The sequence below is a fragment of the Hemiscyllium ocellatum genome (genome assembly GCF_020745735.1).
Source record: "Hemiscyllium ocellatum isolate sHemOce1 chromosome 27 unlocalized genomic scaffold, sHemOce1.pat.X.cur. SUPER_27_unloc_23, whole genome shotgun sequence".
NCBI lineage: Eukaryota > Metazoa > Chordata > Chondrichthyes > Orectolobiformes > Hemiscylliidae > Hemiscyllium > Hemiscyllium ocellatum.
In genome coordinates, this window is record NW_026867491.1 from 209,191 (window position 1) to 230,012 (window position 20,822).

General features: G+C 46.1%; 3 protein-coding genes across 4 annotated transcripts in view; 2 read left to right on the plus strand and 1 right to left on the minus strand.

Annotated features, from left to right (window-relative positions):
- Nucleotides 1-20,822, minus strand: part of LOC132807768 (zinc finger protein 239-like) — a 184,087-nt gene that overhangs the window by 152,204 nt on the left and 11,061 nt on the right. The window lies entirely within an intron of this gene.
- The window catches only part of LOC132807776 (oocyte zinc finger protein XlCOF6-like), a 29,859-nt gene continuing 15,353 nt past the window's right edge, over nucleotides 6,317-20,822 (plus strand). The window contains exons 1-2 of the mRNA XM_060821781.1: nucleotides 6,317-6,590; nucleotides 8,223-9,511. Coding sequence (XP_060677764.1) covers nucleotides 8,630-9,511 — 882 coding nt within the window. The 5' untranslated portion in view covers nucleotides 6,317-6,590; nucleotides 8,223-8,629. The remainder of the gene's footprint in view (nucleotides 6,591-8,222; nucleotides 9,512-20,822) is intronic.
- Nucleotides 10,197-20,547, plus strand: LOC132807771 (zinc finger protein 239-like). Of its 2 annotated transcripts, none has more exons than XM_060821777.1 (2): nucleotides 10,197-10,248; nucleotides 19,216-20,547. In XM_060821777.1, exon 2 carries the CDS (start codon nucleotides 19,601-19,603, stop codon nucleotides 19,979-19,981), a length of 381 nt encoding a protein of 126 aa, XP_060677760.1. In that variant the 5' UTR covers nucleotides 10,197-10,248; nucleotides 19,216-19,600; the 3' UTR covers nucleotides 19,982-20,547. The 2 variants fall into 2 exon arrangements, with proteins under 2 accessions (XP_060677760.1, XP_060677759.1); XM_060821776.1 differs by lacking the exon at nucleotides 10,197-10,248 and adding an exon at nucleotides 13,676-13,818.

The window sequence follows — 20,822 nt, forward strand, 5'->3', positions numbered from 1 at the left end:
TCACCCTCTCCATGCCCCTTACAAATGTCTATAATTTTGAAGAGAAAATGAGGACTGCAGATGCTAGACATCATTCCCGCCCCACCCCAACTTTATCCAAGTCCCATGCCTTCAACTCAGCACCACCCTCTTGACCTGTCCATCAACTTTTCAATCTATCAGCTCCACCCACTTCTCCAACCTATCCATCGCCAAACCGTTACTACCCGATGCCTGGAGGAGGACCGCTTCATATTCTGCTTTGCGATCCTGCAACCACACAGGACAAGTGTGGATTTCAACAGTTTCCTCACCTCCCCCACTTTATCCCAGTCCCAAGCCACCAACTCGGCACTGCCCTTCTGACCTGTCCATCATTTTTCCTATCTATCTGCACCATAACCCCCTCCGAACTATCATCTTGCGCCCCCCCCCCCCCACCCAACAACCATCTCACACATACACACACCTTCATGTACCTATGGCATTCTCAGCTACTTTCTCCCCCAACCCCATCCACTTCCCATTTATCTCTCAGCACCCCTGGCCCACAAACTTCATTCCTGATGAAGGGCTTATGCCCAAAACGTCAATTCTCCTGCTCCTTGGCTGCTGCCTGACCTGCTATGGTTTTCCAGCACCACACTCTCGGCATAATTTTAAGGTAATTGGAGGAAGGTTTCAGGGAGATGTCAGAGTAGGTTCTTACTCAGATAGTGGTGACTGTGTGAAATGCACTGTCAACAGTGGTAGTAGAGTCAGATATATTAGGGATATTTAATCGATTCTTGGATAGGTACATGAAAGTTAGTACAATAAGTGGTATGTAGGTCAGTCTGATCTTAGACTAGTATATACTGTGCTATATACCTAAGTAGAGTCAAAAGTTTTGTTTTATCAGCAGTCCAGTCAGATCCGAGCAAACGAGGGCATGCAGGTCATACTGCGCTTAGACAGAGTGAGGCGTACAGGGTTACAGCTGCACAGGAGGTGCGCAGAAGCAAGGTCAACATTAGATTTCAAATTGGAGAGCTCCATTCAGCAGGCTAATAATGGCAGGGAAGAAGCTATTCTTGAACCTGTTGGTACAGTGTTCAAGCTTCTATATCTTCTGCCTGACAGAAGATGGTACAAGAGATCATTCCTGGGGTGGGAGGGGGTCTTTGAGGTTGGTAGCCTTTCCACGACAACGAGAAGTGTACATGGATTTCATGGGTGGGAGGTTGGCTTCTGTGATGGACCGTGCTGTGCACACAACCTTCTGTAATTTCTTCCGGTCCTGGGCAGAGCAGTTGCCGTAGCAGGGTGAGATGCAACCAGATACATTACTTTCTGTGGTGTATCTGTAAATGTTGGTGAGTGTCATTATGGACATGCCGAATTTCTTAAGCATCTTGAGGAAGAAAAGGCGTTGTTGTGCCTTCTTGACCATTGCATGGGTAGGTTTAGATATTTAGCTGCTCCTTTCTCATTCTTACCATCTCCTTTACTTGATGCAGTCACACAGTCAGCTTCATACCTTGTGCTAATCTCTTCTTCAGAAGGATAAAATATTACGAGGGGCAAAGGTAGTGTACATACATAATATGAAATCTTTAAACTTGAATTCATTGTAAAGAGCGGAACAACGTATTTATGGTAAAAATGGGTAAATTTAACAGGTTTTATGAAGGGTGAGAGTGGGAAGTATGTGGAGGTGCATGTTAAAACAGGCCCGAGTCTGCATGGCTTTGACAAGAGGAGGTCATGTCTGACAAATCTATTAGGATTCTTTAAGCATGTAATGAGTAAGTTAGACAAAGGGAGAGCCAGTGGACGTGAGCGATTTGGATTTCCAGAAGGCCTTTGACAAGGTGCCGTGCAGGAGGCTGCTAAATAAGATGAGTCCCTGGTGTAGGAGCAAGGTACTGGCACGGATCGAGGATTGGCTGACTGGCAGAAGGCAAAGAGTTGGCATAAAGGGGTCTTTGGAGTTCCAAAGGGGTCAATGCTGAGAATGCTGGGACAGGTCAGGAGAATGTATTCCATTTGCCCCTTCTGTGACCAATGTGGTAAAGTCTGTGGGGGAGTAAAGGATTATACCATTCAGAGGGGCACGATTGTATCATTCAAAGGTGGAGGTGTGTGGAGGAGGGAAAGGGAAGGGGAGGATTGTACCATTCACATCACGGGGTGTGGATTGTACCATTCACAGGGAGAATTATTTATTTTTATTTTTCAGAATTTCCAGGATACAGGACATATGCCAATTTTACCTCCCAGAAATCGACTGAAACTGGGTGCACTAAAAAAATCCAGCAGGAAGATTATCAGTTAAAAAGGTCTAGTTTCGGTCATAGCAGTTATAGACTTCTGGAGTCACACCGCACAGAAACAGACACTTCAGTTCAACTCATCCATGCCGACCAGATGTTCCAATTTGGCCCAGTCCCAAGTTCCAGCATTTGCTCCATATTCCTTTAAATCCTAACTATTCATCTAGACACCTTTTAAATGTTGTAATTGTACCCATCTCCACCACTACCTCTGGCTGCTCATTCCATACACGGTCTACCTTCTGCGTGAAAACGTTGCCCCTTAGTTCCTTTTTAATTCTTGTCCCCTCTCATCTGAAACTTATGCCTTCTAGTTTTGGACTCCTCCATCTTGGGGGAAAAGACCTTGGCTATTCGCTCTATCTGTGATTTTCATGATTTTATAAACCTTTCAGGTCACCCCTCAGCCACCTCCACTCCAGGGAGAACAGCCTCAGCCGAGTCAACTTCTCCCTGTAGCTCAAATCCTCCACCCTGACAACATCCTTGTAAATCTTTTCTGAAGCCTTTCAAGTTTCACAACATCCTTCCAAGAGGAAGGATGCCAGAATTGTACACTTATTCCAAAAGTGGCCTAAACATTCTCCTGTACAGCCACGACATGACCTCTCAAATCCTATACTCAATACTCTGACCAATAAAGGAAAGTATACCAAACACCACCTTCACGATCCTATCTACCTGCAACTTCACTTTCAAGAAACTGTGAACCTGCACTCCAAGGTCTCTTTGTTCAACAACTCTCCCTTGAGCCTTACCATTAAGTGTAGATGTGCTGCTCTGATTTGTTTTTCCAAAATGCAGCACCTCGCATTTATCTAAATTAAACTCCATCAGCCACTCTTCAGTCCATTGGTACATCTGATCAAGATCCCATTGTAATCTGAAGTAACCTTCCTCGTTGTTCACTACACTTCCAATTTTGGTGTCATCAGCAAACCTACTAACTATACATCCTATGTTCACATCCAAGTCATTTGCATAAAAAAATACAGAAAGTAGTGGACCTAGCACCGATCGTTGTGGCACTCCACTGGTCATAAGCCTCCAGTTTGAAAAACAAGCCTCCACCACCATCTTCTAACTTCGAGCCAGTTCTGTATCCAAATGGCTATTTCTTTCTGTATTCCATAAGGTCTAACCTTGCTAACCAGTCTCCCTAGAGGAACCTTGTCAAACAGCTTACTGAAGTCCATATAGATCATGTCCTTTGCTCTGCTCTCATCAATCTTCTTTGAGTGCTTTGAAGAAGTAACAAATCAAGTTTGTCAGACATGATTTCCCATGCACAAAGCCATGCCGACTATCCCTAATCAGTCCTTGCCTTTCCAAATGTGTGTAAATCCTGTCTCTCAGGTTTCACTCCAACAACCTGTCCACCACCAATGTCAGGTTCCCTGGCTTTTCCTTATCACCTTTTCTTAAATAGTGGTACCACGTTAATATTTTCCGGTACCTTACCTGTGACTATCAATGATACAAATATTTCAGCAAGGGGCCCGACAATCACTTCCCGTAGCCTCCCACAGAGTTCTCGGGTACACCTGATCAGGTCCTGGAGATTTATCCACCTTCGTAATTCACGACATCCAGCACCACCTCCGCTGTGATATGGACATTTTTTAAATGTAATAATCTATTTCCCCTACATTCTATATTTTCATGTCCTTCTCCAGAATAAACATTGATGCAAAACACTCGATTAGTATCTTCCCCATCTCCTGCAGTTCCACACATTGGCTGGCTTACTCATCGTTGATGTGCCCTATTCTGTCCCTAGTGACCCTTTTGTCCTTAATGCATTTGTAAAAACTCTTTGGATTCTCCTTAACCCTATTTGCCAAAGTTATCTCATGTCCAGTTTTTGTCCTCCTGATTTCCCTTTTAAGTACATTCCTACTACCTTTATATTCTAAGGATTCACTCAATCTATCCTGTCAATACCTGACCTATGCTTCCTTCTTTTTCTTTACCAAACACTCAATTTCTCCAGTTATCCAACATTCCCTACACCTACCAGACATTCCTTTCACCCTAACAGGAATATACTGTGTCTGGACTCTCGTTATCTCATTTCTGAAGGCTTCCATTTTCCAGCCGTCTCTTTACCTCCCCAACAGCTTTTGAAAGTTCTTGCCTAACACTGTCAAAATGAGACATTCTCTAATTTAGAATTTCAACTTTTAGATCTGGTTTATCCTTTTCCTTCACTATTTTAAAATTAATAGAATTATGGTCGCTGGCCCCAAAGTGCAGCCCCACTGACACCTCAGTCAGCTGTCCTGCCTTATTTCCCAAAAGTAGGTCAAGTTTTGCACCTTCTCCATAGGTATATCCACATACTAAATCAGAAATCTTTCTTGAACACGCTCAACAAATTCGTCTCCATCTAAACCATTAAACCGATGGCAGTCTCAGTCTATGGTTGGAAAGTTAAATCCCCTACCATAACCATATAAGGGGAAATGAGTTTAAAACTGGGCGTAATCCTCCAGGTGCAGTTTCAGGAATGCTATGTTTGGTTGCAGCAACACTTCCTTCCCTTTATGTTCTATTCCTTTAGCGATAAAAGTGAATGCTGCATTCACTTACTTTATTATCTACTGTACCTGCAAGCTAGTTTTCTGTGACTCATTAATGAGGATACCCAGATCTCTCCGCACCAGATCATCCCAAACCTTCTATTAGATAATAGGTTGCTTTGATGTTTTTTTTGACCAAAATGCATGACCTCTCACTTATCCACCTTAAACCCCATCTGCCACATTTTGACCCACTCTCCTAACCTATCTAGATCCATTTGAAAGGTTTGTATTTCCTCATTGCAATTTACCATCGCGCCTCTTTATGTGTCATCTACAAATTTGGCAAATGAGCCTTTTATCCCTGTATCCCTGTCACTAATGTAGATTGAAAATAGCTGGGGTCCAAGGACCCAACCCTGTGGCACCTGACTTGCCACATCTTGCCATCCAGAAAAAAAGCCATCAATTCAGACTGTCTGTCTTCTGCCCTTCAGCCAGTCACCTATCCAAGCTGATAAATCAGCCCGTATCGCATATGATCTAACCTTGCGAATAATGCTTTGAGTGGCACTTTAGCAAATACCTTCTGAAAAGCCAGATATATTACAACTACAGGATCCCTATTATCCACTTTGATCATCTATGAAGAACTTAGTCAAATCTGATTTGCCCATCATAAAACCATGCTGACTCTGATGGATAGAGTTTTGACTTTTCAAACGTCCTGATATTGCTTCCTTGATAATTGAGTCTAACACCTTCTCAACAACAGATGTTAAACTAACTGGTCTGCAATTTCCCACATATTGCCTGCCTCCCTTTCTGAATACAGGCATTACATTAGTATTTTTCCAATCCACTGGAACCATAAGATATAGGAGCAGAAACTAAGTCATTCAATCATGGCTGAAACGTTTCTCAAGTCCTTTCTCCCCATAACCTTTGATCACCTTGACAGTCAAGAACCTACCTATCTCTTACTAAATAAACTCAATGTATCTTTCTCATGTCTAGGGAATTTCGGAATATTGTAACTAATGAATCCACAATCTCCACTTCCACTTCCTTTAGTACCCTAGGAGGTAGGCCATCAGCCGCAGGGGATTTGTTTGCCCTCAATCTTTATGGTGTACCTATCGACGCTGATTGTTTAAGTTCTACCTTTTCTACAGCCTTTGACTTGCTTGTTCCAATACGAATCTGGTTTCCAGCATTTGCAGTCATTGTTTTTACCTTCTTTCGTAATTTACCTGACCTATTTCTATTCATTTTTTAAAACCCCTTTGTTTGTGTCTGGAAGTTTCCCGATGTTTCAGCTTTCCAAAGGTCTGGAGTAACATTCCTGAACAGGCTGGAAATTAAAAAGAAACACACCTTTCAGGAGGCTGGGGGCGGGGAAAACCAACCCCCATTGTCCCCTATTGGTCGGAGGACTCCCATGGCCACGCCCCCTCAGTTGGTGACGACGCGGCCTGGACAACGCCCCCTGCGTGTTGGCGCATGTGCAGTGTAGGTCCCGCGGCCGGACCGAGACAGTGTGACTGAGTGTGGGAGAGGAATGGCGCCGGCGGCTGAAGGAACAAGAACAGAAACCGCTGGAAAAGCTGAGCAGGTCCGGCAGCTCGTGTTGAGAGAAATGTGAGGACGTGTTTCGGGTCCGGGGATCCTTCTTCAGAACAGGACCAGGTTTCAGAAACATCCCGGGGAGGTCGCCAGGCCCGAGCGCCAAGACCTGGCTCCTGCCCCCGGGGAGAGGAGACAGTGAGACAGGGTAGGATTGGGAACCGCGGGAGGAGGGAGACTGGGGAGTTTATAAACTCCTAGGGGGAGGCCGCAGGCCGCGAATAAAAGCCCCACAGGCCCAGTGTTTACTTCACCGGGGAAGGAGCTCTCGGGTTGTCCCGGCAACCAGCCGCCAGCTTTGTGAGGGTCAGGCACATGTTGTCTTGGGACGGGGTTGTTGGATTGTTGTATAATGTTGATCTCCTCTGTACTTTTAATCTTGAAGATTTTTAAAATGTACATTGGCTTCAATTTATGAATTCTAAGTACAGAAGCAAAATATAAACATCTCCTTACATGCATCCCAACATGTGCATAGGAGCCAAGACTGCCTCAAGATTTACTGAGGTGCTGAATCAATAGCTCTTTCCCTTTTGATTAATGAAGGTGGTGCCCAGCAGACTCCTGCTCACAGTCAGTGTCAGCCTTTATGGGAAAGATAGGATAGCAAAACCGAGACACCAATGTAGCCAAGTAATCTGAACTCACACTTTGGTGCTTTAATCGCCTCAAACGCATGCCATTCATAATAACGTCAAGGCTATAGGGGTACCAGGCTCCCCAAGACAGCCAGGATGGATAACAAAGAAGAGAGCTGAAGTGTTATCCTTATCAAGCCTGTAACGTCTTCACAAATCTCCAACAAGTTAGTTAAATGCAGTGTCCCTGTCAGAAATACCTTGCAGACTCTTCCTACTCAATCCACCTTTCTCCATGTGACTACTAATTTTGACCAGAATAAGTATTACTGGAAGCTTCTCCACCAAATTTAAACTGGCAGGTGGGACTAGATTGGGTTGGGATATCTGGTCGGTATGGACGGGTTGGACCGAAGGGTCTGTTTCCATGCTGTACATCTCTATGACTCTATAATCACTGAGGTTAGCATTACAACCTTTCTTAAACCAGGCTGCAATGTTTGCAGTTCTCCAGACTTCTAGCACCACCTCCAAGTCCATGGAAGACTGAGAAATTGTGGAAGCCATAATTTATATCGTCCCTTCCTTCAAGATTGTTGGATGCATTTCATCAGTGCCTTGTCAAACTTTAAGTACCAAATGCTTATCGAAGACTTCTTTCATGTAAATTTTGAACTCTTGGGAGGTCATGTTGTGGCTGTACAGAACATCGGTCAGACCACTGTTGGAATATTGCATGCAATTCTGGTCTCCTTTCAATGAAAAGATGTTGTGAAACATGAAAGGGTTCAGAAACGATTTACAAGGATGTTGCCAGGGTTGGAGGATTTGAGCTATAGGGAGAGGCTGAACAGACTGGAGCTGTTTTCCCTGGAGTGTTGGAGCCTGAGAGGTAACCTATAGAGGTTTAAAAATTTATGAGGGGCACGTATAAGATAAATAGACAAAGTCTTTTCCCTGGGTTCGGGTCTGTTTCCATGCTGTACATCTCTATGACTCTGTTGGTTGCATCTGCAAGATCCTGAATCAGCACCTTGAGGAGAATTAGAGCGAAGTGAGAACAGAGGCGGAGAGCGAGTGGGATGGTGCTTTCAATTTTGTGGAATAACAAAAGAAAAGTATATTCTGCAGAAAGTAGAATTGCTTGTTCTGAATTGTCACCCTGCACTGAATGTAATGACTTTTGTAATCTCCTTTTACAGAGTATTAGAAGATCTGAAGATGGAAATTTCAAAATCGACAGATGAAGGCCTGATGCCCGAAGCATTGACGCTTCTGCTCCTTGGATGCTGCCTGACCTACAGTGCTTTTCCAGCATCACACTTTTGAACTCTTAACTCTCCAGTAACTGCAATCCTCACTTTCACATCAATGTCTGACAGTGACACTGGGACATCGGGACAGCAACGATTTTTGACTGTGATTCTGTGAGAGGAGCAAAGCATTTGCTTCCTGCCCAAGTACATTTTCAGAATCTGTGGTACTGGATGAGAGACCCTACGTTGCAGCGCAGTGAGAGTGGAGCCTGAAACAGTTATACGGCCTGGAAAGACAAATTCACGGCAGGGTGGGGCTGTACCCACGTTTGTGTGCGGCTGAAGTTTCGGCCATGGAGAAACCTGAGGAATCCCGCTCTGTGAAGAAACCGTGGAAGTGTGGCGACTGTGGGAAAGGCTTCTGTGCCCCGTCTGCTCTGGAGACTCATCGGCGCAGTCACACCGGTGAGAGGCCCTTCAGCTGCCCCGAGTGCAGGAAGGGCTTTACCCAGGCATCCGCCCTGCTGACCCACCGGCGGATCCACACGCGGGAGAGGCCTTTCAGCTGCCCTGAGTGTGGGAAGGTCTTCAGCAATTCCTTTGCCCTGCTGAGGCACCAGCGAATCCACAAGGGGGAGAGGCCACTCTCCTGCCCCGAGTGCGGGAAGGCCTTCAGTGATTCCTCCCACCTTCTGACACACCGGCGGGTCCGCACAGGGGAAAGGCCCTTCAGTTGCTCTGAGTGCAAGAAGGCCTTTACCCAGGCCTCTGCCCTGCTGATCCACCAGCGGCTCCACACAGGGGAGCGGCCCTTCAGCTGCCCAGAGTGCGGTAAAGGCTTCAGCGATTCCTCCACCCTGCAGACCCACCAGCGGGTCCACACGGGGGAGAGGCCCTTCAGCTGTTGTGAATGTGGGAAGTGCTTTACCCAGGCCTCTGCCCGGCTGAGACACCAGCGGTCCCACACTGGGGAGAGGCCCTTCAGGTGCCCCGAGTGCGGGAAGGGCTTTGCCCGGGCCTCCAACCTCCAGACCCACCAGCGGATCCACACGGGGGAGAGGCCCTTTAGTTGTCCCGAGTGCGGGAAGTGCTTTACCCAGGCCATCACACTTCAGAAACACCAGCAGGTCCACATGGGGGGGAGGCCCTTCGATTGCCCCAGGTGCAGTAAGGTGTTCACCTGCTCCTCCCACCTGCAGAGGCACCAGCAAGTTCACGTACCATCGCAGGGGCATTGAAGGAGTGACGGCTGAGTGCCATTATCGACTGGAGTATTAACCCAGTTCCGGGCCCTCCCGGGTTCGAATCCTGCCGTGGCAGATGGTGAAATTGGAATTCAGTAAGTAATCTGGAGTTCCAAGTCTAACGATGAAGCCATTTTTGGGGGGAGTTGGGGTGGGGTGGGGGTGAAGGGTGGGAGAAAACCCCCATCTGATTCACTCACGTCGTTTTTCGGGAAGGAAACTACTGTTGTGGGAAAGGATTCACTCAGTCGTCCCAGCTGCATCCTTTACCCTGTCTGGCCGATGGTTGACTCTACGCACCTCCCCCCGCCATCCCCATTCTCTCCCCCACTGGGCCCCTCCTCTCACCGGCAAATGAACAGGGAGAAACCTACTTGGATACAGAGTATACGTTGAAATTGCTGAGTGAGGCAATACTTCCTACAGGTTAAGAAAGGGAGTGTGTGCGCTTTGACCTTGAGCTATTTTTAAATGAAAAGCTACTTTTTCTACGCCTTTTTGCTGGGAGGAATCTGAAGCTGTAACAAAGTTGGGTCACAATAAAGGGTTACCTGAACTTACCGCCAGGCTCAGACTCTCATTGAAGGCTTTGAGCTTCAAATGGTTTTTGTTTTAAACCTGTTGATTTCTTTCAGCCTCCTGCACTAAGTTTCCAATGTCGTGTATCAGATGGAGCAGTGAATGAGTAGCTAGTATTGTTGGAAATTGCAAATATTTCAGGAGTGCAGGTACTGTGTCGTTTTATCAGCATTGTAAAGTTTACTGGCAGCACCAGGAGGTGTGGGCTGTGTTAATTAGAAATTATGTGGAGTTGCTGGTGTTGGACTGAGGTGGATAAAGTTAAAATCTACACAATTCCAGGTTATAGTCCCAACAGATTCATTTGGAAGCGCTAGCTTTCGGAGCTCTGCTCCTTCATCGGGTAGCTGTTGAGCAGGAAATTAAGACATAGAATTTATCGCAAAACATTACAGTGTCATGCAGTTGATAAGATTTCCTGAACAAGTCCAGTTGCAATTCAGTCTTTTATCTTTTAGAATGGTTGCAGTTTCGGTTCATTAACATATATATCCCAGAACTACTTTTAAGTCACATTCTCCCGATGACGTAAGATTTTATAAAAATAGGTGACATCTCAGCTCAGACAATGCAAGAAAGATGTGAGGTTCAAGTCTGTCTGTATCCCAGTCCTGAGTCACACATGTTCTATTTCTAAAGTAGGAATTTATAAAATATTACATAGATTGACTGCCTGCAGATTATGTTTTGCTCAAATAGCACAATGTATCTGCAAATGCAAATTCACTGCATTGGTTTGTGTGTGTGTGCATGTGCATGAGAGAGAGAGAGAGTGTGTGTTTGCATGTGCATGCTTGAGAAAGTGTGTCGATGCAATGGAGTATAAGCCTGTGAGAGGGTGTGTGCATGGATTTGAGTGTGGGAGGTGTATGTGTGTGAGAGAGGGTCTGTGTGACTGGGTGTGTATGTGTGTGTGTGGGAGTGAGAGACAGTGTTAAGTGTAGTGTGGTCACCCAAGGTCCCGGTTGAGACCGTCCTCATGGGTTCCAAACTTGGCTATCGGCCTCTGCTTGGCCAGTAGAAACAATTCAGCAGTTACTGGGTGGCGTGGTGGCTCAGTGGTTAGCAATGGGAAAGGATTCACTCGGTCGTCCCAGCTGCATCCTTTATCCTGTCTGGCCTATGGTTGACTCTACACTGCCCCACAACACCCCGTTCTCTCCACCACTGGGTCCCTGGTGGGATCCGGGTTCGATTCCCAAATCGGGCAACTGTCTATGTGGAGTTGGCACATTGTCCCCATGTCTGCATGGGTTTCCTCTGGGTGCTCCAGTTTCCTCCCACAATCCAAAAGATGTGCAGGTCAGGTGAATTGGCCATGCTAAATTCCATATCGTGTTGGGTGCATTAGTCAGGGGTAAATATAAGGTAGGGGAACAGGTCTCGTGGGTTACTCTTTGGAGGGTCAGTGTGGACATTTTGGGCCAAAGGGCCGGTTTCCATTCGGTAGAGAATCGAATCTAATCTACACACACACACACACACACACACACACACACACACACACACACACACACATTGGAGAAGGCAGGGTGAGACTTGTCTTTCACTTTGCAGAAGGTGGGAGGTTCTGGATGCTGTGATTCAGGGTAAACACATGCTGGAAGACCTTTGGCTCAGAGAGATGGAGTTGGAAGCCAGGCTGCAGACACGTCACGGGGAATGTTAACCGGACCCTTTATTCCAGGAGATGGTCATTCCCCTCTGGACAGAGCCTTCTGATTAGGTCAGTGGACAGGGTCAGAAGGGTGTGAGTGTGAATCACACAGGTAAAGGGGATCTGAGATTGGGAGGCAAGGGGAGGAGCTCATTGGCTGAGTGGTGGGGGGATGGGCACACCAGGTAAGGGGCAGAATATTGGCAGGTGATTGTTGTCTTTCTCTGAAGTTAGCAGTAGGAGGCCAGATGGCATCAGTGTCTGTCTGGCACCAGGTTCACGAACCGACGTGCTCAGGACAGGAGAAGTGGGAAAGGGAGGCTGCAGTGGGTGTGGTCCACAAATCTCAGGAGGGCAGAGCCTCTGCTGAGGGCGCAAGAGAAGTCAGAAGCTATAAAGACAAAGCAGAACATCAAAGCTCTGGGTGGCATGGTGGCTCAGTGGTTAGTACTGCTGCCTCACAGGGCTGGGTTTGATTCCAGCCACAGGCGACTTTGGCACACTGTCCCCCTTGTGTCTGCGTGGGTTTCCTCCAGGTGCTCCGGTTTCCTCCCACACTCTAAAGATCTGCAGTTTAGGGTGGATCAGCTGTGCTGAAGTGTCCAGGGATATGCATTTTTGGGTGCGTAAGCCATGGGGAACTGCAGGGTTGTATGGGAAGTGGGTTGGTCTGGTGGGATGCTGTTTGGAAGGTCAGTGTGAGGTGAATGGGCTGAATGGCCTGCAGGGATTATGTGATTCTACTGCTTCAGCCATTTTGTATATTGAGAAATGATTACTGTGGTCCTGGGGAAGGTGGGATTTGTAGTGTCACTGCCCTCTGTCCATTCTCTTTCTGTCCTCCTGTCCATTTTCTCTCTCTTAACATCCATCCTGAGCTCCTCCTCCCCCCAACCCCAACCCCAACCCCAACCCCAACCATTCTCTTTCCCCACCACCTGTTATTTCTCGTGCTGCTATCCCTCTTTGATCGCTGTATCAAGCCCTTCTTAGAAGAGAGAGACAGATCGTGATGACTCCCAGAGATGGGGGTGCATGAGAAATGACTGATCTTTAACATTGAGAATAGCTAATCAGAAACAACATTAAAGCATGTTCAATTCTATTTTTTAAAAAGCTACAGGCATCTTTCTGAAACTTGTGTTGAAATATGTGCAATTTGGCCATAGTTGAGGACAGGCTGTAAGGGGTGAGTTCCCTATTCTAATATTGTGAAATTGATTCTGACTATGTAGAAATAGAGTTATGGAGCATGGAATGAAACAGTTTGGTCTGTGCCGACCAGATATCCTAAATTATTCTATTCCTATTTGCCAACACTTGGCCCAAACCCCTTTAAACCTTCCTATTCTTACACCCATCCAGATGCCTTTTAAAAGTTGTAATTGTACCAGCCTCCACTCCAGCAGCTCATTCAATACGTTTACCATCCTCTGTGTGAAACAAGTGACCCCTTAGGTCCGTTTTAAACCTTTCCCCACTCACCCTAAACTCATGTCCTCTAGTTCTGGCATTTCTTGAGGCAAATTAAATGTCACACGTTTTTTCTAATCCTTTGGTCCCTCATCTTTCCCCACTCAACTTAAACCTATGCCCTCCAGTTTGTGACTCCCCTAACTAATACAAAAGTTGAGCAGCCAGCCATACTGCAAAAGGAATACAATGTCAAGTCACAGGGGAGAAAAAAATTGTGGTTCTACTTTTTCCTTCGATCGGCATTTGGACACTTCAAATCTGTCAGTAACGTGAGCATTACTGAAGAGCATAATGCGCATGCCCCTCGGTGTCAGCAAGCACTGCGCATGTCCGCTGGTGTCAGCAAAAGACTCTGCACGCTCCTGGCTGTACGCACAAACGACTCATGACCTACTTTTGATGGACCAATAGGGAAGTCGGGAGGACCCGGAGGTGTCTTGTCCTCCTGCCAATCAGAGCACCGCTGTTGTCTGAATGCGGAAGTTGGACAATGAGCTTCTGAAGCAGCTACTGCTGCTCCTGTCTCTCTGAATGAAGATTAAGCTTTACCCCAAACTTCAACTTTCTTCCTCTGTCCAACAAAACTGTGAGTACGGCACTCTCTTTTCTCGCCGCTTGTTCCACTTTATTTTCATTCTGGCGTTCAACTGTTGACTTGCAGCAACGAAAGGAAAGGGAGTGAATTTAGGGGAGGGGGACAGAGTGTAGAAATATTGGTCGAGAGTGTGGTGCTGGAAAAGCAGAGCAGGTCAGGCAGCATCCAAGGAGCAGGAAAATCGACGTTTCGGGCAAAAGTCCTTCATCAGGAATTTTCCCGCTCCTTGGATGCTGCCTGACCCGCGTGCTTTTCCAGCACCACACTCTCGACTCTAATCTCCGGCATCTGCAGTACTTACTTTTTTGTCTAGAAATGTTGGTCCAGATCTGTGTCTTAATTGGCAGACACATGGCAAATGCATGACCACAATGTGATCATATAACCTTTACTGTGGGCAAACAAAAGCAGAAAGGAGGTGCATTGTTTTCATGGTGATATGTTGGGATATGGAGAAAGTGAGGATGCTGGTGATCAGAGTTGACAAGTGTTGCCCTGGAAAAGAACAGCGGGTCAGACAGCATCCGAGGACCAGGAGATTCAACGTTTTGGGCACAAGCCATTCATCAGGAGTGCTATGTGGATGTACAAAGAGGTTTCAGTGTCTTTCTACACCAGTCAATACCAGTCGTCAGACAAGTGCACTCAGCAGTCAGCAGGGCAAGTGGTGTATGAGCAAGAGGAATTGAGTTCAGAAGTGGGGTGGGCCCTTCCAGCGGTTCAGGGGTCATTGAATATATTCAAGGCTGAGTTCATCTGATTTTTTGAACAACATTGAAGTGGATGGTTATGAGGGAACAGAAAACATATTTTTAAGAACAGTTACAGAATCGTACAGTGCAGAAACAGATACTTGATTTCATGCTGATTATATTCATAAACTAAACTAGTTCTACCTTGTTTGGCCTATATATCTCTGAACCTTTCCTATTCATTTACTTATCCATAGGAGCAGAAATTAAGCCATTCAGCCCACTGGGTCTGCCCAGACCATTCAATCGCGGCTGATAAGTGTCTCAGCCCCATTCTCCTGTTTTCTCCCTGTAACCTTCGTTCCCCTTGATACTGAAGAACTGTTTCTGTCTCAGTGTTAAATATCCTCAGTAACCTGGCCTCCACAGCCTTCTGTGGTAATGAATTCCATCAGTTCACCACTTTCTGGCTAAAGATATTTCTCCTAATCTCAGTTCTGAAAGGTCTTCCCTTTACTCTAAGGCTGTGCCCTCGGCCGCTAGTCTCTCCTTCCAATGGAAACATCTTCCCAACATCAACTCGTCCAGGCCATTGAGTATTCTGTTTGTTTCAATTAGATTCCCCTGAGTGTGGCCCTGTTAATCAGCATGAACCAGACCCTTCAGGATGAGATACAGCAGGGATTAGGTTCAACAAAGTGAGAATGGAGGGAGTGTGTGGGATGGAGATTGTGAACTTCCAGGGAATAAGAATTACAGAGAGTTTGCTATAATTTAGAATGACTGGATGGGGCAATGGGCCAGGGAGTGGCAGATGGAGATTTAATTTAGGGAAATGTGATGTTTGCATTTTGGTAAGGCAATCCAGGCAGGGCAGTTAAGGGAGTGTTTCAGAACAAAGAGACATTGGAGTGCAGGTTCATTGTTCCTTGAAAGTGCAGTCTCAGGTAGCCAGAATAGTGAAGAAGGCATTTTGTATGCTTTCCTTTATTAGTCAGAGCATTGAGTATCGGAGTTGGGAGGTCATCGTGTGGCTGTACAGGACATTGGTTAGGCCACTTTTAAAATATTGCATTCAGCTCTGGCCTCCCTGCTACAGGAAATATGGTGTGAAACTTTGAAAGGGGTCAGAAAAGACTTTTGATCTACAGAGAGAGGCTGAATCAGTCAGGGATATTTTCCTGGAGCATCGGACGCTCGGGGGTGACCTTATAAATGTTTATAAGGGGCGTGGATAGGGTGAATGCAAAACTAGAGCGCATATGTTTGAGCTGAGGGGGGAATGATTTAAAAGGGACATGAAGGGCAACTTGTTTCACGCAGAAGATGGTGCATGTATTGAATGAGCCGTCATAGGAAGGGTGGAGCCTGATACAATTACATCATTTAAAAGGCATCTGGATGAATACAAGAATAGGAAGCTGGTAAATGGGACTAGATTAAGTTAGGATATCTGAGCGGCACATACAAGTTGGACTGAAGGGTCTGTTTCTGTGCTGTATGACTCTCTGGGTCTTTGGTGAAACCAGAAGTGTCATTGTGAAGACTGGACTTTCACAGCAGCCTTCAAAGATGTTTTGTCCTTACTGGGAGCAGAAGAAGTTACAATGAAATCTTTCATTTATGAGACAGCACCTGAGTGAGTGAGTACATCTGAGATTTTGGTGGAAAGTGGGATTTCATTGCACTGTGGGGATGAAACCCTACCCTATCCAGTCATTTCTGCTGGTGGGTGAGACCAGACCTCCAGATTAGTTGGTGTAGATTTCCGATAGAGATGAGGAAGAACTGCTTTTCCCAGAGAATAGTGAATCTATGTAATTCTCTGCCCAGGGAAGCAGTAGAGGCAGCTTAATTAAGTATATTCAGGACACAGTTAGATGGGTTTTTGCATGGTAAAGGTATTAAGGGTAGTTGGGACAATGCAGGGAGGAGAAGCTGAGACATTGGAGAGATCAGTCATGATCTAAATGAATGGCGAAGCAGGCTCGAAGGGCCAAATGGCCTACTCCTGCTTCTATTACTATGAAACTCTAACCCTGCATTTCCCATGGCTAACCCACCTAACCTGCACATCTCTGGACACTGTGGGCAATTTAGCATGGCCATTCCAAATCAAGGCCAGTAAGCAATACAGTGATGTGAAAAATGAACATCCGAGAATGACAGAAAGACATGGAGAGTAAATGTACCAGCAATCAAAACTGGATTCTAAAGATCACAAAAATTGAAACTAAAAATGGTATGTCTGAATGTGTGCTGCATTGCAACAAAAGCTAATGAATTGACTGCACACATTGACGGGAATAATTAAAATATGGGACTCCTTCCAGAGATATGGCTCCAGGATGACAAGGATTGGATCCTCAATATTGAGGAGGTGATCAAATGGAAAGCAAGACAAAGGGAGAGGGTTAGCACAGGTAATCAAAGCACTGATCACAGGGTAATCTGGTGTCAGCTCCGACTTCAGGTCCTGATTTCTCACCCCTCCTGGATTTCTGCTGATGCTTTGACCCCTTTTTTTTTACATCTTTCGGAACAATAAGTCAATCCAGACCCCCAATCTCCCAGCCTGTTAACCATCCAGACCCCCAATCTCCCAGCCTGTTAACCATCCAGACACCGAGTGTAGTCATAGCAGGGAATAAAACAAGAAATGTGAACCAAAATTAGAAATAAGTAGGTGCTTGTTCTTAATATTGTTCAATAGTAAGTAAACCAGAAATACTGCTCTTCCAGGATTCCTACAGTGCCTTATTTGAGGAATTCTCTCACCCTCACATAGAGCTATTAGTACCCACTATGATTTACAACAATACTTATGCCAACAGAAAAAAAGTCTGTTGTCAAATTGACAGAGATATACAGCATAGAAACAGACTTTTTCTCTCACTCATGCACAAGTCCATGGGGGTGAATTTGCAGAATGATATTTGCTAATGCATTCCATTTTCCACAAAAAATGCACAATCTGCAGGCAGTTAATACATGTAATATTTTGTAAATTTCACATTGGAAATAGAACCAGAATGACTCTAGATTGGGATACTGACCTCGCACCTTGAATGCATTGTTTGAGCTGAGGTGTCTCCTTTTGTTATAAAGCCGTAAAGTTATCCTGAGAAGGTGCCTTACAGGAAGTTCTGGGATTTACATATTAATGATATCTGCAATCCATTGTAAAAGATGAAAGACTTAACGATTCGGGTTTGTTAATATATCATTTCAATGCCAGGACACTGTAATGCTTTTCCAGAAATTCTGTATCTTATGATCTTACACTCCACAACCACCTGATGAAGGAGCTGCGCTCCAAATGCTAGTGCTTCCAAATAAACCTGTTGGACGATAACCTGGTGTTGTGTGATTTTTAACTTTGTCCAGGTAAGGTTTGATTGGCCAGGCCAAATTACCCATAGTGCCCAGGGATGTGCAGGTTAGGGTGGATAGGCGGTGCTAAATTACCCACAGTGCCCAGGGATATGCAGGTTAGATGTATTAGTCAGAGGGTAAATGTAGAGCAATAGGAGTAGGGGAATGGTGTGGTGAGGTTGCTATTCGGAGGTGGGTGTGGACTTGTTAGAACAGCGAGGGTTCTCTGAAGAGAAGGGATTTTTGTGAACTGTTCAGGAGGGGGGGGGAAGCGGTGTATGGGAGGAGAGGGGAGGGATGGGTGGAGTGCGGGGGGAGGAAATTTGTTCACTTGTAGCAACTGGAGTGAACCCAGGGACGGAGCAGACTCTGCAAACTCAGATATGTGTCTTAATTACCCGGGTAAAGAGGGTTGGAAGGATAGGGTGTTGCTGTTTTCCCGAGTGCGTCAGAGTGTGAGGGGTAACCTGATAGACTTTTTTAAAATCATGAGGGGCATGGATTGGGTAAATAGATGAGGTCTTTTCCTTGGGACGGAGAGTCCAGAACTCGAGGATAATAGATTTAAGGTGAGGGTAGGGGGAGGGAGACTGGAAAGAGACCTAAGGGGCAACATTTTCATGCAGAGGATGGTGCATGTATGGAATGAGCTGCCAAAGGAAGTGGTGAAGGCAGGTACAATGACAACATTTAAAAGTCATCAGCATGAGTGTATGAAAAGGGAGGGTTCAAAGGGATATGGGCAAAACGCTGGCAAATGGGACGAGATTAATTTTGGATATCTGTTTGGGCACAGAAGAATTTGACTGAAGTGTCTGTTTCTGTGCTGTACATCTCAATGACTCTGGCTTTCCACGAATGTTTGTCATGTCTGTATGTTCAGTCTCTCTGGTGGTGGTGTCAATGCCTTGATGGTTCATTTTGCTTCCCCCCCCACATCCCCACTTCCTGGGAATGTTAACCATTTTGTGCCTGGTTGTTCTTCAAGAACCTGCATTGCAGGCTCCCCTGAATTGACATTTTTTTGCTTCCCAAAGTCAGACCTGCTCACTCTCAGCAATATCCCAGTGTTGTGAAAGATATTAAATTTCAGGTGGAGTTATCCAAAACTCAGAGATGTCAGTCTTGACGTTTTTGCTTTTCAGCCCCTATCAGATCCTGAATCAACACCTTCAGGAGAATGAGTTAGAGCGGAGGGCGGGAGAGAGAGAGAGAGTGGGATAGTGCTTTCAATTTTGTGGAATAACAACACAAACAAATTGCTTGTTCTGAATTTTTATTCTAGACGGACAGTAATGAATTTTCTAATCTCTTTTTACAGAGTATTTGAAGACCTGAAGACGGAAGTTTCAAAATCAACAGATGAAGGACTTATGCCCAAAATGTCGACTCTCCTGCTCCTCGGGTGCTGCCTGACCTGCTGAGCTTTTCCAGCGCTGCACATTTCAAATCTGACTCTCCAGCGTCTGCAATCCTCACTTTGAAAGTCACTCATTCCATCGGGACCGCAACTATGGTTCTGAGAGAAGGAGCAAAGCTGTTTGGTTCCTGTTTCAGTACGTTTTCAGCATCAGTGGGACTGGATGAGAGACCCTACCATTGCAGGGCACTGAGTGTGGAGCCTGAAGCAGTTTTTTGGCCTGGAAAGAGGAATTCAAGGTGGAGAGAGTCTCTACGTGCGTTTGTGTGTGGCTGAAGCTCCGGCCATGGAGAAACCAGAGGAATCCCGCCCCGTGGAGAAACTGTGGAAGTGTGGCGACTGCAAAAAAGGCTTCCGTTTCCCGTCTGCCCTGGAGACTCATCGGCACAGCCACACGGGGGAGAGGCCATTCCCCTGCCCTGTCTGTGGGAAGGCCTTTACCCAGGCCTCCAACCTCCAGACCCACCGGCGGGTCCATACCGGGGGGAGGCCCTTCTGCTGCCCCAAGTGTGGGAAGGCCTTCAGGAATTCCTCCCACTTGCTGACCCACCAGCGGATCCACACGGGGGAGAGGCCCTTCAGCTGCCCCGAGTGTGGGAAGGCCTTCACCCGCTCCTCCGACCTGCGGAGGCACCAGCGAGTTCATGTGCCATCACAGGGGGATTGAAGGAATGATGGCTGAGTGCTGTTATCGACTGGACTATCAACCGGGTTCTGGGGACTCCCGGGTTGGATTCCCACCGCGACAGATGGTGGAATTGGAATTTGGTCAGAAATCTGGAGTTTAGAATCTAACGGTGAAACCATTGTCGGTGGGGTGGGGGTGGAAGAAGTCCCCATTCTTTTTTAGGGAAACAAACTGTCGTTGTGGGAGAGGATTCACTCAGTCGTCCCAGCTGCATCCTTTACGTGGTCTAGCCTACACATGACTCCAGATCCGCAGCAGTATGATCGACTCTGCACTGCCCATCCAACTAACTTGGATACAGGATACAAGTTGAAAATGCTGAGTGAGGCAATACTTTCTCTGGGTTAAGGCTGTACCAAGGATCCAATTCCAAAGGGCAACTTGGTGACCAATAATGAAGAAAGTGAGGGGTTGGAGGGAGTGTGTGCAATTTGACTGTGAGCTGTTTTTAAAACATTGCTACTTTTTCTACGCCTTTCTGCTGGGAGATTCTGAAGCTGTAACAAAGTTGGGTCGCAATAAAGTTTACCTGAACTTCCCACCGAGCTCAGACTCTCATTGAGAGCTTGAAATTGCAACATGTTTTTGTTTTAAAACTGCTCATTTCTTACAGGTGAAAGTGAGAACTGCTGATGCTGGAGATCAGAGTCAAGATTAGAGTGGTGCTGGCAACGCACAGCAGGTCAGGCAGCATCCAAGGAAGCAGGAAAATCGACATTTTTCGGGCAATGTTGATTTTGCTCCTCAGATTGCTGCCTTACCTGTTGTGCTCATTTCTGACAGCCTCCTGTACCATGTTTCCAATGTTGTGTATCAGTTG

Excerpts from the sequence above, each read along its gene's own strand:
- LOC132807771 (XM_060821777.1), top strand. The coding sequence starts at position 19,601 with ATGGAGAAACCAGAGGAATCCCGCCCCGTGGAGAAACTGTGGAAGTGT.